The sequence below is a fragment of the Petromyzon marinus genome, chromosome 18 (assembly GCF_048934315.1).
Source record: "Petromyzon marinus isolate PM22_M1 ecotype Great Lakes invasive population chromosome 18, UKy_Petmar_22M1.pri1.0, whole genome shotgun sequence".
NCBI lineage: Eukaryota > Metazoa > Chordata > Hyperoartia > Petromyzontiformes > Petromyzontidae > Petromyzon > Petromyzon marinus.
The window spans coordinates 8,819,942-8,839,945 of record NC_133684.1 but is presented as its reverse complement, the minus strand read 5'-3'; the positions used below and the strand labels follow the sequence as shown (position 1 = coordinate 8,839,945).

Here is a 20,004-nt window from a genome sequence, read left to right as displayed (position 1 = left end):
GGTCGCCGCTTTCGCGGTCACGGCCGCTTCGCCACACTCGGCTGTTGTAGCAAAATGTAAACACGGCTACGGAGGAGGGGGGGGGCGCATTGTCCAGACTTGTGAATACACTGCGGAAGTGTTTGTGTAATTATTGTTTATTTGATTACAGCGCCTGGGGGCGATGTTATTTCACAGCTCCGTGTTTGTTGTGTTACACAGACCCGAGAACAAAACAAAGCAAGCGACGGGTGGCGAGTCTCACCAACGCCACTATTATTTTTCGTCGAATTTTTTTGTTACGGTCGTTCACGAGAAAAAAACGAAACAACATGTGAAAAGCGCACAAGGAAGCAATATATATGTGTGTGTGTGTGCGTGCGCTTGGAATTACAATGATAGACGGAAAGGGAAACACGTGGATCAGAGAACGTACGCGGGATAATGACATCATTCAAACTGGTTGCAAGAGCAGCGAGCGGGGCTTGGGGGTCAGGCCGCGTCACGACGGGTTCGTGAACAATAACGGAGCGCCATCCAAGGAATTGAACGCAATCCGAGATTGAGGTCGACCGGTGGGGGGAGATGGAGCTAAGGAATCGGCTCAAGTGCAGGCGCCAAGTGGATTGTTACGTCGCAGGTTTGTGAGAGATGGCGACGGACATGGCTGATGATGATGAGTTACTAGTCCACTGTGCAAGTGAATCAGAATATTTGGTTATACTGGAGGAATCTGATGAGCTATAAAGATCTCCGACACAGATGTCCAGTAGTGTGAGGAGAATGGAGGAGAGGGGTGGGGCGCTGACCTGGATCATGGACTCTGTTATTCGCTCCTCGTCCACGGACAGGATGATGCTCTTGATCTCTTGGTAGTCCATTCGGAAAGAGCCCAGGAAGATCGCTGCCATGCACACGCACACACGCACATGCACGCACACACACGCACGCACGCACGCACACACACGCACACACACACACGCACGCACACACACACGCACGCACACGCACACACACACACACAGGCACACGCACACACACACACAGGCACGCACACATGCACACGCATACAGGCACACACGCATACAGGCACACGCATGCGCACACGCACACACACACACGCGCACGTGCAGGCCATCACGTCGAGCCCTACAATGGTCACTTAGACACACAGAGTTACGGCCGTGTCTTATTAGTATTATTATAAGTCTGCTTGTTTACCCAGGAAGGCCTCACTGAGTCTCAAGACTTTTTCAGAAGGGTCCTGCCAAGCTTTCTAACAAGAGGGGAGAAATGCTGCTACCGTGTGATCCCAATTGAGCAATTTGTAAGTTTTCAGCATTGAGATGTTTGGCCAACACCAGCGACACGGTATGTTTTCTTAATGTACAGATAGAGAAGATGTAAATTCCACGCAAAAAAAACAGCCGAGTCGGGAATAGAACCCAAGCGTTAACACTGCGCCACCACCTTGCCGAAGTGCTATTTACTACACATTTGGCCATGAATCGATTAATATCAATACCTATACATCCGTTGACAAAGGAAGACAACTCTGTGTATTTTTTGTGCAGCACCTTTGTCAATCCACTGTGGGATGAGGGCTACCCCACTTCTAGCGATCGTTTGGGGAAGCCTTCATCCAGCAGCGGACTGCTCACGGCCGATGACAATGATTATACCGTATCGATTTTACGTAATAGGTTCATGCGACCATTACAGCCACTGGAGGCGCCCATCCGCCACATCGTTAACAGAAGAACTGATTCCAGAGTCGGATCGCGAACCTGAATCGGCAATTTTTGTTTTGTTACAAAACCATTGCATGCAGAGCAACGGTCTTGTGAAACAAAATGGGCACGGAGGTGGCGGGTTGGCAGCGTTGTGCCACATAGTATGTGGTGGTGACGCTGCATCAGCAATGGTGCACAAGCACAGATCACAAAAAAATACCTCAATACATTCGTCGATTAACACTGCCTCAAAAAGTTTATAATGGGCGATGGTTTGGGCGATGGTTTGGGCAATGGCCCTTCTTCTTCACAGTACAAAGAGATGCCATCGTCTCCCTCTCTAGCCTCTGTGAGAAGAGAGGCCCAGAAAAAAAACATAGATGAGAGAGATGAAGAGCTGGTGTTGTAAGTTGCTCAGCTTGTTGATTATAAGGATATTGTTCACCACAATTTAGTTTATACATCCGGGATCCCTTGGATTGCTTGGGGCTCTAAACTTTTGCTCATCTTGCTTATCTAAACTAAACTACTTTTTACTTTACTAGGTAAGGCCTACTGAACTATATAGCTCTCTTTCGGAAGCGACCTGGCCACCAATGATAGCTCAACGAAGTGGCTTATAACGTGGAAATTTATAGCAACCAAATACTCTAAATGCACATTTCTAAATGTGCAGAGAAGAACCGGAGGACCTGGAGAAAAATCCACACGACCACGGGGAGAGAGACACCGCAAACTCCAATATACAGCAGGCGTCAGAGTCGGGATGTATACCAGGCGAGGTAGTTGACATCTCGCCAACGAGACCTTCTTATGCCAAGCACCGCCACTGGTGACCGGCCAAGGACGTGGGGGAAGGCTCCGGGCCGAGGGCCCTGCCCGGAGGTGGTCCCGACACGGCGAAGCCACTCACACAGGTTTTGCGCCGTCTTGGGGTCGAGCACCTTCAGCTCCTTGACCTTCTTCTTGTGCGCCAGCGACTTCTTCTCGTCCACCTCGTCCTCTTCCTTCTTAGCTGCGGACGAGCGCAAAGTGAACGGCCGCACGCAACGCAGCGCTCGCAAAAAACATCCACTGCTTGACAAAAGCTATCGGTAGTCGCCGTGCTTTCTGAACATCGACGCTAGAGTAGACACACGATGTGGTGGTTTTGAGACAACCACGTGCTTTATGAGAAGCAATAAAAATCGCTCCAAGTAAAACCGCAAAAAAAAGCACAACTCGGAGAGTCAAAGTCAAAGGACGGAACTACCTAATTCTGTGAAATCGGTGTCATGGGAAATGCCTGGAGGCATCGGGGGAGGGGCGGGGGGGTGGAGGAGGAAAAGGAGGCTCTGGAGATCACGTTGCGGGAAAAAATGTAAAAACCACACGGTGTTCCACCACTCACTGGGCTCTTCCTCCAGCGAGCTAGCATCCGAGGCTTCGTGAGAGCAGAGGGACACAAGCAAACATTCGTCTCGCGTCAGTACACCTAGGCGCAGCGCCCCCGGCGGGGTCGGAAAAGCGGCCGGCGCGCGTGAGCGAGACGCCCCGTGGCCCCTAGAAGCGACACGGGGGTGTTACATCTCTCTATTGTCCGGGAATCTACAGAGTGCCAAGCCAAGTGGGGTGCTTTGACAAAAAAATGAGGCAATGGGGCAGCCCTGAAACTGCTTGCATCAACGCCACTCCTGGCTGGCGGAAGGGTCTCCTTCACTTGAGGGAGCTCTGAAGATCTCCAACTCTTTTTCAGGCCGGACTGACATCTTGATCGAGGCGGGAGTACCCACGCTTTGCTCGCCACACGCGATCTGCCGATCGACTTTACTGTAGTGGACCCATTTATAGCGCTGGGTGGACAGAAGTGAGGGCGGGGGGGTTGGATTTAAGAAACTTGCACCGTTGTTTCAACCGCCGTGCCAGGAGAACGAGTTGAACCCGCGACCTTTGGATCACAAGTGCGGTGCGCAGGATCTCTGCCAATTCTCTAGGAAGAGGGACTGTAAAGCCACGTGGTGCTCGAAAGACAAGCGCAAAAACCCCTCCCCGAAACGCAAATAAACGCTTCTCTCTACCCGCCATACACACGACTTAACACACTGGAAAATTACGAGAAAATAAACCCGCCAAGGTTTTACACGCTATGCGTAACTTCCCAGGCCGATCCCGCGTCGTCCCAGGAGGGCGCCGCGTGCGGCCGAGATGCATCCAGCAGTGGACAGGAGGCCCCCGGGGGAATGGCGCGATCCCATTTGTGTCTCGTTGACCTTTGGCCCAGCGGCAGACTCCGTGAATCCGTCGAGCTGGAGGAGCAGCGGCGGAATACCCGCCGCCACCCCCACCCAACACTCGCCGTGTTATCCGTCCCAACTTTCCATATGTGCACAAGCCGTAAATAACAAAATGTCTACATTGTAAGGTGGATTGTTACGTCGTAGGGTTGAGAGATTTTTTTACAAACAATTACAAAAAATGTTTTTTAAAACTACAACAAAAAAATTACTATTTTACCAGGTAAGGCCCACTGAGCTATCGAGCTCTTTTTCAGTAGCTACCTGGCCACAAATGATAGCCCAACGAAGTGGTTTATCTCGTGGTCATTTATCACAGCCAAATACTCTAAACGCATGTTTCTAACTGTAGAGGGAAAACCCGGAGGACACGGAGAGAAAAATCCACGCGATCATGGGCTAAAACGTGCAAAAATCCCAATATACAACAGGCATTAGGATCGGGATTGAACCCACGACCTCCTACATACCAGGCGAGGGAGTTAACATCTCGCCACCATGGCACCCCTAGGTGGGGATGGCTTTGCGAAGCCATCATCCAGCAGTGGATTGACCATAGCTGTTGACGGTGGTGATGATGCGAACCAAACCACCCTGAAAGTATCCGACTTTATTTACACCTTGGAAGCTAAGCAGGGTCGCTCCTGATGAGCGACTGGGTGGGTGGCCAGATGTTGTGGCTTTGGGCTGCGAGGTAGGCCCGTTCGACGGCAGTACAGAAATGGATTCTTGAATCTAGCTGTGTGGATCTTTCGAGTGTTAGCCCCTAGTCTTGCAGAGCGTATATTTTTTCTCCCCTGGGTTCACCGCTTTGCTCCCGCATGCAGCAAAAAATGCTCGTGAATTTAATTCGTGGCCGACAAAATTCCAACGTTGCAGGGACCCCCCCTCCTGAAAGAGGAGCCTTGAGACTCGGGCGAGGGAAGCTCTTCTCTGTTGGCCCGTGTGAAAACTGCTATCGAGCGACGATCGTGAAACCAGCAGCGCGGGGACCCTTAAGTCATAGCTGACAGAACTAAAATCGGGGCAGTGTAATTACAAGAAGAGAAGAGGAAATTACTGTGGGTGTAATTACTCTGATGAGTGGGGTGGGGACGGGACGGGGAGGGGGGCGGTGCATCAGTGAGGAAGGCACACGGTAGTTAAGCAAGAGCCAGTGGACATAGCAGTGTTAGGGCATTTAGCCAACGGTGAGAATGTCAAAACACAGAGAGGATCAAGAGGATGGAACAGCAAGCTAAAACTGCGCTACTTTCGTGTTGAACAGTACCATTTCGGTCAAAGCGATTATCATCCTTTGTCAATCCACTGCTGGATGAAGGCCTCCTCCCCCAAGGCACGTTGGTCATGGGGTTTAATCGACGATAAGTCACCCAAGCTGCTCAATGCGGGTTGCTAAAGTGGGTGGAGGGGCTAAATCGGTTCTCGGATGTCACCAGCCACTGATGTCAGCCGTGGTCGGGAATCGAACTCGGGGCTGCCACGTTCCCAGCGCGAGCGCGCTAAACCGCGGCGGTGCCACCGCTCCAGAATGTAAGGGTTAATCAACAATGAAGAGACGTGGGTCGCTTTCGCAAGGACAAAAAACAACTTCACGTTCACGTCCATCGACCAACCGGCCGTCTGAGCCAATTGCTTTCCAGCGGCGTGCTTTTGGTGGCTTAATAAAGCCACTGTTGTTCGCTCGATTAAACATCACTCCCAAAGACTCAACGAAGCCGCAAATGCGCATTTTTGTAACTTGTACATGGGGTACAGTCCCCCAATAGTCCAATACAAGTCACTAACTTGAAACTAAAATTACAAAGCGATTTAATTTCCAACCGTAAAGGATATAGTGTGTAGCACAGTTTTAGCAAGTGTCTACACAACACACACAGCTGGGGTCAATTATAATAACTACTCAAATGTTGTTATCTGAAACGATTAGAACTACTCAAGTGTTGTTATACAAAACTATAATTACCATTACAGCAGCGCCAGTCAGCTCATTACAATGAGACTACGAGTGAAATTCACCGACGGAGTTGGTCAAACATCCCAAAAAAGATAGGACCACAGAGCTTGAGTAATTGTTGGCACCGGTTGTGGCCGCCTGCCCCGCACTTTGTAATTTCCCGCGTGTTCGTGCGAAGTCCGCTCGCATTACAAAGTACACAGCTCTGCGAGATTCAATGTGCAGGAATGACGCAATATAAAAGCATTATCATTAATTATTATGATTAACTGCAATAGAAATTACAATTGTAATTGAGCCCATGTGTTTAACTACCAAAGTGTTAAACTAGAAGCCATGAGCCTCCAGCACAGCAGATCCCCCACACTGTGCAAACGACACAAGCAGCACTGACCTTTCCCCGTCACTGCAGAGGGTAGTAGCGGAAGGGACGTGGGGGTTGTGGGTCGGGGGTCGGCGGGGGTGGAAGGGGGGTAGGGGACGGGGGGGTGTAAGGGCCCAATGCAGGCATGGGGCACGTGCACACGAACACATGGTGCAGGAGACACGGGGGGTCAGGTGGAATGGTTAATTACACAACAACACAGGCACTCATTAGTTCCGTCACCACGTAACGCTCAAGCATGTGTTTAACGCACAATCGGCATATTTTAAATAAACAGAGGGGGGCTCTCAGGAATGTTTTAACAGATGCGACATAATTGCTTTAATTAATATCTACGATAACGATGAATTGTTTGTGCAAGTACAGCCATCTACGTTCTCGATCAAGGGCCGCGATTATAAATCGCTGGGGCTGTGAGTTATAGATCTGAGCGCAATTTAGGGAAACTGATATGTATACGGAAACAACAACAAAAAATCCTTTCGGTCAAAGTTCTTATTTTTTTCTCCGTTTAAAACAATGAGGAGGCGAAGCAAGCCAGGAGAAGGACCGTCCTGCTTCCCGTCCCCGCCCGTAACGCACACAAGCAGGCTTCCTTCCTGCCTCGACATTCAGAGAAACGGCAAACGCCGCGGCCCGCAGCCTGCTGGGCTCAGCAGCCGCCGTTCACCACTCGGCGGTGGTGGAAGTCAGAGGGGCGCTCGTGCCAATGCTAGGTGCACGTCGAGGCTCGCTGGCGGGAGGTTACAGGAGAGACCCATGTCTTACGAGTTAACGGACGAAAAACACACACACACGGGTAACATCAGTGACACAATGCGTGGGGTCTTTTCCGCTAATGCTATAGGTTTCCCAGCTTGCGTCAAGGTACACTCACGGCAAAGGCAAAAAAAAAAACTCTCACGTGCGAGTTTTTAATGAGCTGTGCTGCTGAGAAGGGCAAGTTTCAAGTTTGACTCTGTTTAAACCAGGTGAGAACTCAAACGACCGGCACGAGTCTCATTTGCAAGAGCGACCTGGGAATTTAGTCCACCAGTAGGGGGCGATAATTGCGGCTGTGCGTAATCCCTATTGAGTATTTTGCAGTGCCGATTAAAACTTTGATGTGAACCCTGAAGCTGGCACACAGTGGCGGACTCTTGCTAATGACGTCGGGGGATCATTCACGTCCATCGCGAAGCAGACGATGCTTAGTGTTGTTATGGTTATTACACCCACCCACAGTAAAACACCAGGGTGGGCCACCGGACTCGAACCGTGAACCTCTGCAAAAGCGGCGAGCGCCCTGCCGATGGGCCGCATCACCGCAGAGATCACAGTGATGAACACGACAGGCGTACGTGGGTTTCTCCGGAGTCTCGCCGGATACAACGTTCTTTCTGCGCGCGCCAGCTTACTATGCATTCGACGACAAATCCATTGCAACTGGCGTGTAATTCCTGCGTAACGCGATCGTTATCACCCTCGGGAGATGCTACCTCTGCCGCGCAGCAGGGGCAGGGAACCTCCGGCCTTGTGGGCCGAATGCGGCTCATGGCGGCTTAATCTCACAACGCTGTCACCACGTGAGGCCTATCTGTGTGTTTGTGCGTACACAGGTGTGGGTGTGTGTGTGTGCACACAAGTGTGGGCGCTCATGTGAGTGAAGCGGCTTACGCCTCGTCTGGGAGGAGAAGCTGAGCGCCAGCTTCGCGAAGAGGTCAGGGCTCTCGAACTTGTCCTCCTTCACGCGCGTCCAGAAGCAGCTCTCCCCCATCTCCTGCGGGCGGATCTGCACGGCAAGACGGCACGACGTCGACCGGCTTGCGCATCGACGGCTGGAACCGACGCCACAAAACATTTGCCGCTTTCCTCCGTCACCCACAAACAATCACGACCTACTACCCCGCCACCACCACCACTCTGCTCCCGTCAATCCCAGTTATCCGCATCACTTCTCAACTTCAACTTGTAACGCTGTGCTGCCACCGCCGCACACCATTCGTTCCTCGCTCCCGAAGGGATAGAACGACCTGGAGGCGCGAGGAGGAACCACAGACGAGCGTTTACATTTGGAATCCGGAGCAACTGGAGTAAATCCACACGTGCGAGGGGGAAACACTCTATCCCACAATGACAGAACAGGTGGAGTCCACATTATTGCTATACTGCCTTCTCCTGGCAAGCCAGGGTATGGCTCCCCAACGCCCCACGGGAAGGGTGTTTCACAACACTTGTGCAGTGATCCACCAATCACAGATGCGCACCATCAGCGCCCGGCTTCTGAACACACTCACGGCTCCACACTCTGTCCACACAAACGCTCCTAGATACTTACTACACCACTCAAGCAACTCCAGCTCCCTGCTAAACAATCCCCAGCTTCCCCCGCCTAATTTCTAATCGCGCCCAGCTCGGCACTCTGCTCTCAAAACAACTCCAGCTCTCCATTCCAAATCACAAACACTCTGACCAGCTCCGCCACGTGACTTCTAAAGGCTCGTGGCTACCCCACTCTATTCCCAAACAACCCTGGGATGAGTGGCACTGAACCGGTGCGCTCAAAACCCCCGATGGTCAGTTGGCACGGCACCCTTCCTGCTTCTCCCGGGATTTAGCCAGGTAAAATATTCAAATAATTAATTGGAAAACACACACACACACCGCCTAGCATGTGCCACAATGCTGTAATGTAAGTCTGCTGTGTACACGAGCGTAACTGGAACATGATGGTCCTGTTTGTAAAGTAACGTAGTTGTCTCAAGTGAAACATGTACCCCCAGGGATGAAGGTGGCAGCTGTAAAAAATGTACAACAATGGACAAATAGCCACAATTCTATTTACTTGTAACTGAATTGTCTAATGTGTGTGCATGTCAATATTTGATATCTCACTGTATCCCGATTGTGCTACCAGCACCACTCACAAGACGAAGAATCCATTTGGAACTCTAGCAACCATTTGTGTTCGAGAGCGGGGTCCACAGAAGCAGATATCACAGAACTACTCCCCAGATCCCTTCAAGTTGACCCTAAATGCACACAGTAAGGAGGCAGCGATTTCCAAACTATCCTGCTACACGGTAATGTTGATCGCGTTGAGAGTCAAACTTAAATTTATGTTATTCGAAAGAGCAGGAATTTTGGACCAGATTAAGTGCAGAACCAAATGTAATGCGATGGGTATTTGGTGGCCGGGGTTTGACCATCCACTCGCTACGTATGTATGCTGATTTTTTTTAGCACTGTACGTAACCAACCGTGCTAATCGGAGGTGCGGACACTGGAGAAAAGCCGATTAATTCATAGGCGGCCGAAACCCGGACTTCAAACCCTGGTGGTCAGCTCATAAAGGCCCGGTCACCAATCAGGTCGAGAGACAGAGAATCTATTCGAAACTCTCGCAGAGGTACTGAAAACTCTCCATGTTAGAAAACGGCCCACAGAAGCAGATATCACAAAACCACCCCCGAGTTCGTTTCAGGTCACCACTGTTCTACGCGATGTGGCAGCACTTTCCAAACCCCGCCCTGATAACGTTTATCGTACGACAGTCACACGGATATTTTAAAATCTCAAAGGAGCTGGAATTTAGCCACATTAAGTGCAGAAGTAAATACGTTGCGATGCTAGTTTTGTGCAGTCATTGCAGAGACCATCAACTCGCTCACACTTGTGAACGCAGTGTTAACACAAGCAGCCGAAACCTGGAGTCAAACCCAGGACCAGAGCGGTGCAGGCACAACGCTTTGACCTCCGAGCCACCAGGCCACTTTCTACCACTTAAATATATTTTAACAGAGGAACTGTACAAACCATAATAACAGCCTTTTAAATATATAAACACGTACGAAATGCCTCCCGCCCCACCGACTGTTGAACACCTAACGGTAATAGCTCACACTTGACAAATCACGTACAAATTGAGGAAAACATTAACGGTGTTTTGAGCTGAGTGAGAGCCAAACTCCAGTCACCACGCGCCGGCAAAAATCTCGGCGCTTCCTGATATTATTAGTTCAGGCTGTTCCTTCCCTGAGCGAGCGAGCGAGTGCGGGGCTTTTGTGAGAGAGTGCACAATGAGCAATCAACATTGTGTTAGAGCGTGCGGGCGAGTGCCCGCACGCTCGCCCGCACGCACACGCACACAGGCGCGCATACATACACGCACCCGCGCAAACACACACAACGACTGCTGCCCGCCCATCGCTCTGCCCGCTTCGTGCGTCTGCGAAAAAATTGGCTGTTAAGATCGCATTCGCGGTTACAAGTCCCCCTGTTTCAAGGCACAGCGACCGCAACATATCATTGCTACGAAGAAGGAGCATTGCCCGAAACGTAGCCGAATGAAAAAAAAAATGTTTCTTCATCTTAAGACCACGCAGTGTTATTGACCAATGTGCAGAGTTTATCGTAGGCAGGGCTTAATTTCCCCACTGATTATAATGTGCCGGGTCGAAGGTTGACTGGAGTAAGCACGTGACTGGTAGCAACAGCGCATAGTGAGAGGTATACTGGATGTGGTATGCCGGGTGCATTAATATTGTCCGGGTCGCCGAATCGGAGAGACCCAGCGAACATTAAAGACCGATTGTAAATGCACTTACGACCAAAACTGATATCCGTGGCGGTCACCAATGATTGCACAAAAATATACCCTGAGATTAAATTTGGTTACTGCACCTACATCTCAATAGATTTCAGCACGGATGATTAAACTATTGCTTTGACCCTCATGCCATGAACATTACTCTCTGTAGCAGAGTGGGTGGGAAAGCCCTGCCCCCTTACCGTGTGCATCAGTGGTCACCGGAAGAGATGCGTCATAGTTCTGTGAAATCCACTTATGTGGGCTGTTCTCTAGTATGGGCGCGGGGGTTCCGCTTGTTTTACAGTGATCCGAATGGATTCGTCTCATTGCACGACACTGGCAGCACAATCAGGACACAAATCGGAACTTTTTTTTGTTAAACTTACGACATTTAAATAATGAACCGAGGGCCCCTCTCACCTTGGCCCAGTTGGCCCTCTTCATGGCCACCTCCGGCTTGTACTCCTTCTTGGGCTTCAGGCCGTGAGGGAGCTGGGCCCCTGGAAGAGACGGCGGCGACGGCGCCATCCCTCCCATGGGGGGCGCTCTGCCAAAGGGGGGCGGCGGAGGAGGGGGCCCGGGTGGGCCGCAACCAGGTGGAGGCGGCGGCGGCGGAGGAGGAGGAGGCCCTCCCATGCCAGGCAAGGGAGGAGGTGGGGGAATGCCTCCGGGTAAAGGTGGCGGGGGTGGCACGGCGCCACCGGGGAGGGGAGGCGGAGGCGGTGGCATGGGACCGCCCGGGATGCCCTGGCCCTGCTGATCGGGACAGAATAACGCGCGTCCCGTGAGACTTGCGCGCGTGTGTGAGTGTACGATCACGACCCAAACATCGCACCTCCTCCCTTTGACATGCCTTCTCGAAGACACCGGAGCTGGCCAGCATCAGAGCATCAGCAGGCCGATGCACAAATCTCATTCATGAACGGGAAGTTAAAGATCCAAACCACAGTGGCGCGATTGTGACTATGCAACCCAAACTATAGACCACATAGTAAAGCACTTTGGTTTGCACTCCTTCAATGTAGGAACAACAAAACTACACAAACTCTCTCCTGTAGCCCTCTCGTTGTGACTAGCAGACTTCAACATTGGCATCTAGCTCTTGAACCATATTTCTGCCGTACGCAAGAATAGATTGTACAGCCACTTTGCCAATCCACAGAAGTACGGTGCAATAATGTCTTTAACTGCACCTGCCCTCTGACATCCACACGCGTATTCCCGCAGCCTGCAACACCTCATGCATGGTGGTCGCCCATATGAGCACTTTCTAGGCTCAAAGATGCTTAACTTCCGAGAGCTGGCGAGGTCGGTGATTTGGTCCTCGGCAAAGAGATATGTAACAGGCAATGGCTCGCGTCCCATTTAACGATGTGCGTACGTTTGTAAGTTGTCTCAAGGCGTTCCCGCTTCAGCATCTATCACACTTTGCTTCCGCTCGCGAGATATTTTCACTGGAGCTACGACCGTGACAGCCCCAAGCATGCGCTCCTCCGTGCTTCCTCCAGCGTCTGTTCCATTTTCATTGTCAAAGTCCACGCAGCCCACAAACGTGGCCACCCCGGCAACTTTCACGGTGGGGGAGGGGGCACATCAGCGGTGGCCGCACCACCCCGCGGGCCACCGGTCACTTTGCAACCGTGGCGCCGGCGGTCGTGCCGCCCGTCATCCCGTCACCTGCTGGCGCAGCCGCTGGTTCTCGGCCTCCAGCTCTCGCAGGCGCGCCTCGAAGTCGGCCTCGCGCCTCTGCAGCGTCACCTGCGCCTCCTGCCGCGCCATCAGCTCCGCGTCGAGCTGCGCACGGCACGCGCGGGAACCGCGCGACGCGTTACTACTCTCGCCCCGACCGCGCGCACACGTGTCCGCCGGCTAGGCGGCCGCTGATTTAGAGAACTTGCCAAGTCGAAACTGCCGCGCGGGGTTGTTTCCCTGCTTAAATAAATGCCACGTGGCAAGCAAGGCACTGATGGGAGGACCAGAGCAATGGGCCTCTCGCCGTCTTGAAATCACGTTTTGGGTGTAACATTGCGCGTGCAGTATTATCATTCTTTGGGTAGCAGTTGGTTAATGACCCGTTTCACGAGTTGTTTCATGAGTTATTTGGCCATACTTCACGACGGTTCGAGCGGGAGATGTGGGGGGGGGGGGCAGGTAAGTATAGTACAATGGTATTTGTCACACTGCCCTTTGCTGGCCAGCACGTAGTCCAGCAGATTTGCTTGAACATCATTTATGAATGGTGGTTGTCCATCCAAGCACGATCCAAGGCTCAAACCTGCTGAGCTATATTTCATGTTGGACAGCATAGCAGTATCTTTATATACTGTAGATATAAACTCGCACTGCCCGTACATTTGCGCGAGATACACTTCCGAGGTGGAGGGTGACGTCACCGTGTACATGTGCGCGGTGACGTCACCACCACGGGGCACTTGCCTGCCCGCGTGTCAGCCAGCCAGCAAATATTTTTTCCAACACAATATAACGGAAAACCTTTGTTTTAATATGCAACGTTACTCTCGCCGAGCGATTCAACTCAGGGTCTAAGCGAGCAGTTGCTCTCTCCCACCTGTTTGGCCAACTCGGCAGCCTTGCTCTCGCTCTCGTCCACCTTCGCCTTGTCCACCAGCACATCTGGAAGAGGCACGCGGTCCAGCGGTTCACACCCGACGTGGGGGCGGGTCACACAAACGTGGGCGAATGATTTGTGTCTGCCCATTGCGTGACGGCGAGGCACGGGTGCCGTTCACGGGTGCCCTCAGGCCTGGTCCCCGGGCCGGTTTGCGCGAGTCACTCCAAACCAAGCGGCAGCCGGAGTGGAGATTATTTGTCTGCTACAAATTTCCACGTAATGATAAGCCACTTCATTGAGCTATCACTTGTGACAAGGTCGCTTCTGAAAAAGAGCTATATGGCTCAGTGGGCCTTAATTGGTAGAAGACAAATAGTTAGTTAGATGGAGTGATGACATCGGCTTAGATGGATTGATACATTATCGACCGTGAAAGATGGACGTGGATTGGGAAAGTTTTCATCCGGCAGTGGATAGAATTTGGTTGCTGATGATGATGACGGTTGGTGGCATTGGCTGGGCGGTGAGTGGTGCTTGGTCAGCTGATAAGTGACATGGCGTGGGTGCATGGTGACTGGTGAGTGGCACAGATTTGATTTTTTTCCCGTGGTTGTTTGGTTAACAACTTCACCCCTTACACCAGGCCAAAGCCACATTTTTGCCACTCTGGTCGATGTGTCGATGAGAGCAATCAGCTGAGGACACCACGAGGAGATTCGGGTTAGTTCTGCCAGACTTTTGACACTGCACATCTTGCCACAGTGCACCTAGACGGCCACAAGTGCCGCGGCGATTTGACCGTCACCTTGTGGCGAGCACGTCAGTCGTCGTGAGGAGTGATGCGGGATGAGTAGCACACAGCGAGCGGTGAGCAGAACACAATGAGCGGTGGGTGGAGCGCAGTGGGGCGGTGAGTGGGCCACACAGGGTGGATGAACAGGAGACCGCCCGCGGGAGGCGCTGGGGACCCACCGACGAGGTGCTCCACTTCCAGCTGGAAGCGCTTTCCGTGCCGGAAGTCGGGGTCCACTCCGTTCCGGTGCAGGATGATTTGCGAGACGCATTCCTCGATGAGCTTGTAGTACTGGGGCCTGCAAAAGTCGGGCGATGGGACGTGCATACGCATCGTTTTGTTATCTTATCACTTATAAAAACCATGTCGCTGCTTCCACTGCCATTACCGCCAGGGGCAGACCGCCGCAGTGAGCATTGGGCGACCGTACTGTGCTGACGAGCCTTGTGGAGGACGAAACCGCTCCACGGTTGTCGATCGTCGCCAGTCTGTCACAGTTGTTGAGGCATATTTTGATGGTGACCTCGTACAAGAGCACCACAATACACTTGTTCAGCAAAAATGTGGATGTTTTTTGCATAATGTACAGAGGCTGTGTGCTTTTTACACATTTTTGTGTCTTGTTGGAAACGTTAATCAGCTTCAAAACTATACCGGCGGGTGAGATGGCAGTGTCCTTGAGGAGGGCCGTTATTCAGCACTGGATAAATCACCGCTGCTCTTCTCCTTGCACGTGGCAAAATGTTGAGGCTTGATGCCAATGTCGAGAACTGCTGGCTACGACGAGAGGGCTTCAGGAGAGAGCTTGTGTAGTTTTGCCGTTCCATCTCCATTCAAGGAGCGCAGACTTCAGCAGTTTTACGCGAACGGTCGAACAGTGTGGGTTGCATGGCCACAGCCGCACCACCTTGGTTTGCCTTTAATGCATCACGACGAGTCTCTATGCATCTCTATGGGTCCATATGGGTTTACTGTGTGGTCCGTAGTTTGGGTTGCATCGTCGCCATCGCTCTACCGTGGCGTGTCTTTCATTGTTCATTTCTGAAGGTGGTGCGCGGCATCGGCCTGCTGATGTTGTTAAGCGGTTGATGGTCACACCACCGTCAAATGAGGTGTTCATGACGATCGAAAACAAAAATGGGAGATCAAGAAAGACAACAACAACAACAACAATAATAATACTAACCTGACAAAGTAGTCGTTTCTGATCAGCAGCAGGTGCTGGAGGATGGACAGGAAGTATGGCTCGGCCAACGTGTCCTTCACAATGTTGGACACGATCTGGAAGACCTCCTGCACGTCAGTGAGCCGGGCAGTCAAGGGGAATGCCGCACAAATGTCCTTCAAGTAACGTCAACCTGTAACGCGTCATCGCCCATTAGTTGTGCATCCTCGACGAGAGACAGTGTGGGGACTAATGCCCTCACTCCACAGCGTGGAGACTAATGCCCTCACTCCACAGCGTGGGACTAATGCCCTCACTCCACAGCGTGGGACTAATGCCCTCACTCCACAGCGTGGGACTAATGTCCTCACTCCATGGCATGGGACTAATGCCCTCACTCCACAGCGTGGGGACTAATGCCCTCACTCCACAGTGTAGGACTAATGCCCTCACTCCATGGCATGGGACTAATGCCCTCACTCCACAGCGTGGGACTAATGTCCTCACTCCATGGCATGGGACTAATGCCCTCACTCCACAGCGTGGGGACTAATGCCCTCACTCCACAGTGTAGGACTAATGCCCTCACTCCATGGCATGGGACTAATGCCCTCACTCCACAGCATGGGACTAATGTCCTCACTCCATGGCATGGGACTAATGCCCTCACTCCACAGCGTGGGGACTAATGCCCTCACTCCATGGCATGGGACTAATGCCCTCACTCCACAGCGTGGGGACTAATGCCCTCACTCCATGGCATGGGACTAATGCCCTCACTCCACAGAGTAGGACTAATGCCTTCACTCCACAGCGTGAGACTAATGCCCTCACTCTACAGCGTGGCACTAATGCCCTCACTCCATGGCGTGGAGACTAATGCCCTCACTCCACAGCGTGGGACTAATGCCCTCACTCCATGGCGTGGCACTAATGCCCTCACTCCACAGTGTGGGACTAATGCCCTCACTCCATGGCGTGGGGACTAATGCCCTCACTCCACAGTGTGGGACTAATGCCCTCACTCTATGGCGTGGAGACTAATGCCCTCACTCCACAGAATGGGACTAATGCCCTCACTCCACAGTGTGTAGACTAATGCCCTCACTCCACAGAGTGTAGACTAATGCCCTCACTCCACAGAGTGTAGACTAATGCCCTCACTCCACAGAGTGTAGACTAATGCCCTCACTCCACAGAGTGTAGACTAATGCCCTCACCCCACAGAGTGTAGACTAATGCCCTCACTCCACAGCATGAGACTGATGCCCTCACTTCACAGTGTGTAGACTAATGCCCTCACCCCACAGAGTGTAGACTAATGCCCTCACTCCAAAGTGTGTAGACTAATGCCCTCACTCCACAACGTGGGACTAATGCCCTCACCACACAGAGTGTAGACTAATGCCCTCACTCCAAAGTGTGTAGACGAATGCCCGCACACCACAGTCTGGTGACTATTATGATTGGTACCCGATTCTTGCTAAGATGCTTGCAGCAAGCGGAAAAAATATTTTTTGCGGCCGTTTCAAAGCGGAAGGCCTCGTGTGGGTGACCGGGGTCGTGAGAGACGAAGCCGTGGGCCGGTTCGGCCCCGCGGGCTGCAGGCCACTATGCCCCCCGTGTGTGTGGGATGGACGTGCGCGCTGCGGTGGACTCGGGAAAAGGATATTCCAGCTCGAAGCGGATGTCCTCGTAGCGGTGAGAGAGCTCCACAAAGTCATCCTCGCGGTTCTCCTCAAACACTCGCAGCTGCACGTCCAGCTCCTCGTTCTCCAGGTCCCTCAGCTCCTGCTCACAAAGCGCGGACAAAGACAAAGATCCCCCGCATAACCTTCAATAGACTGTTGGGGCAAGTGCTGTTGGCGAGCGCCTACGGAGGCCGGCACGGCGCACGAGAGCGTGGGTGGTCAACATTCGCTGCGGCTCATCATTGGAAACGATTAAATCCCAAATTAACGCTTACGCGCCATTTGGCGATTATCAGGCGTCCAATCGTCTGCTCGGATCGTTGGCCGGTGGCGGCGTTTGAGACATTCACCACGAGGCTAATCCTGAAGCCATCCACCAGCTCGTACGATCACCCACCCCGACATGAACGTCGAAACGTCGGCCATCAGCGGTACACCGACGGCACCACGCCACATGAACTTCGCTCAGACTCCCTGGAGGATGAGGAAGAGGAAGGCGGAGGGAGGAGGCTCACCTGCAGAATGTCGACGAGGCCACAGCGCATGAACTCGTTGCGCAGGTGTAACCGAAAGTCGAGCTCGTCCACGGAGGTGAGGAGGGCGTTGATGAGCTGCATGCAGCCGACCTGCGCGGGGATACGGGACGCGGCGTCAAAACCGGGAAGCAGTCCAACCTCGTGGATTCCTAATTCCGTCTCGCTCAACCTTGTCCCTATGATGTTGGACGTCCTTTCATACGAAATGTCGCATGTCTGATCGATACGTTTCATTGTGAGAATTGTTGCTCCACTACTGGTTCGCTTAACGATTAAGAATTGGCGCATTAAATAACACCTGTATAGCAGAAATCCGATAAGCCGTGCTGATGTGAATCCTGGAATCGCTGGCGCAAATCTGCCATATGGGTCTATGTTAAAGGGTTTTTGTATTTTTGTATTCTTGATGTTTAAGTAAAAAAATATGCAAATACATTTCTCCTAGAACCGCTGAAGCAAAAACGCTCTCAGTGCTTCTCTCTGCTCTTGCAGCTCTGTGTTAGCCCTGCCCACCTCTACGGATCGCGGTTTGCGGTTCGTGACGCGTTTTCAATTCGCCGCCTCGTGCTGCGCAGTACGGTAAGCAGGAGCAAACCGCCAACAGATCCGCGATTTACAAGGACTGGCGAATCATTGTATTTCTGCTGTACACGTGACAATTACATTTCTTTGGCTCCATCGGGTGGCGAAGGGTCTTAACAACACAGACTTGGTCAGATCATCGCGTGACCCCACCCGTTGAGAAACATCGGCTGCGTAACACACACGCGCACGGCTTTACCAAACAGCGGTCAAGTGGTGGCGCGTCGGGACAAGTTAACCGCGTCACGCATGCCGCGCAGCTACCTTGAGCTGCAGGCCCTGCCGCTGGCCCAGGCCCTTGACGATGGTGCTGAAGCGCTCGCGGTTCTCCTGCTCGCCGCACTGCGTCAGCGCCTCAAGGATCCGCTCGTGACTGCGCGCGGTGGTAAAGCAGAGCGCACGGCAAACACCGCAGGGGCGAGAGGCGAGATGTCGCGCGTCACGGGCCCGCTCCGAAAACCCACGCCGGCAAACGAATTTAAACACGGAGACGTTTTTTTTACTCGTTTGGTCGAATTCTTTTTAAAAATAATCAGCCTCATCAAGTGTCTCGGTTAAGTGTTTGGCTCGTGCGCGGTGGCCGGGTGGTGGCTCAAGAGGTCACGGCGCTCGGCTGGCACCGTTGAGATACAGGGTTACAACCCAGGCACAACTGCCTCTGCTTCAACCAGGTGTTCAAGTGTTGCGAGTCAATAATGGTCTCAGCCCGGTGACCAATGCGCAAAATAACAATCACATGGAATTTAATTCTGCAATTAATGCGCCTAAATTCCAGTTCCGAGAATTAAATATATCGGGGTGACGATCGTACGAATAAACATTATGCTGCCGCATAATAATGCATAACAGAGGTCACCTGAAACGCCCTCAAGAGGCGGTTCTGTGATATCTGCTTTTGTGGGCCGTTTTCTCACATGAACAGTTGCGGTGATGGATTCCCAGCCTCTTCCCGTGTGGCCCCCCTAGGTTGTGGAATTCACGTCCACCAGATGCTCGGTCCGTCTCGAGTCTCTCGGCTGCTTAAAATCCTGCCTGAATGTCCACATCTGTTCTTAAGGCCCTTTTGACTTCCTTTAGATATTTTTTTTACCATTGGGGTTTTGACTTTACTTGGTGGTGTGTTCTTATCCCTCGCCGAGTGCACTTTTATTTGGTTTTCTTTTAGTTCTGTACGGCACTTTGCGACATTCCGGGTGAAAGGTGCTTTCAAAGTGTAAATATTATTATTATTATTACAAAGAGACCGACAGCACAATTGAGATAAAATTGTGGGCATATATAATACATTATTTTATTTTTCACGAGAATGTCGAGTGTCGAGCACGTGCGCAGGGCGCGCGGGGGCCCTCCCGGCGTGGCCGGCCACGTGCGGTGCCGCGCGGGACGTGGTGGCAGCCGGTGCACGACTCACGTCCTCTCCTCCTCCAGGATGCAGAGCGCCGACAGCAGCTTGACGGCATCGGCCATCATGGGGGGGTACGCGGGCTCGATGGCACGCGCCAGTAGGAGGATGCCCTGCTCCTCGCTCAGCATGCGCATCAGCCCATACTGCTCGCGGCAACACGCACGCACAAAGACAAACACACGTGCGCGGGCGCACACACGCGGCCTTTAGGATACCAGCTCCAGTGCAAACGCGAACCGATTGGGTGAAGCAACCGCAGAAAACTCAAGCGTTGGGCAAACACACGCATGTATCTAGGCCTATTTATTTTATCGGTTAGTGACAACCAAAAGGTTTAAATAAGTAATTTCGGCGGTTGAGGTG

The 20,004-nt window shown here is 52.3% G+C and overlaps 1 protein-coding gene across 9 annotated transcripts in view; it reads right to left on the bottom strand.

The window, feature by feature from the left end:
• LOC116943482 (protein diaphanous homolog 2-like) overlaps window positions 1-20,004 on the bottom strand; it is an 80,732-nt gene that overhangs the window by 23,033 nt on the left and 37,695 nt on the right. For 8 of the 9 annotated variants that reach the window (XM_076067848.1, XM_076067843.1, XM_076067847.1 and 5 more), the window contains 12 exons: window positions 19,648-19,784; window positions 18,501-18,609; window positions 17,634-17,744; window positions 17,100-17,218; window positions 15,449-15,565; window positions 14,442-14,560; window positions 13,467-13,531; window positions 12,575-12,691; window positions 11,318-11,653; window positions 7,984-8,098; window positions 2,626-2,727; window positions 789-883 (listed from right to left, as the gene is read on the bottom strand). In XM_076067848.1, the coding sequence (XP_075923963.1) occupies window positions 789-883; window positions 2,626-2,727; window positions 7,984-8,098; window positions 11,318-11,653; window positions 12,575-12,691; window positions 13,467-13,531; window positions 14,442-14,560; window positions 15,449-15,565; window positions 17,100-17,218; window positions 17,634-17,744; window positions 18,501-18,609; window positions 19,648-19,784 (1,542 nt within the window). The remainder of the gene's footprint in view (window positions 1-788; window positions 884-2,625; window positions 2,728-7,983; window positions 8,099-11,317; window positions 11,654-12,574; window positions 12,692-13,466; window positions 13,532-14,441; window positions 14,561-15,448; window positions 15,566-17,099; window positions 17,219-17,633; window positions 17,745-18,500; window positions 18,610-19,647; window positions 19,785-20,004) is intronic. The other variant, XM_076067845.1, reaches the window with a different exon arrangement.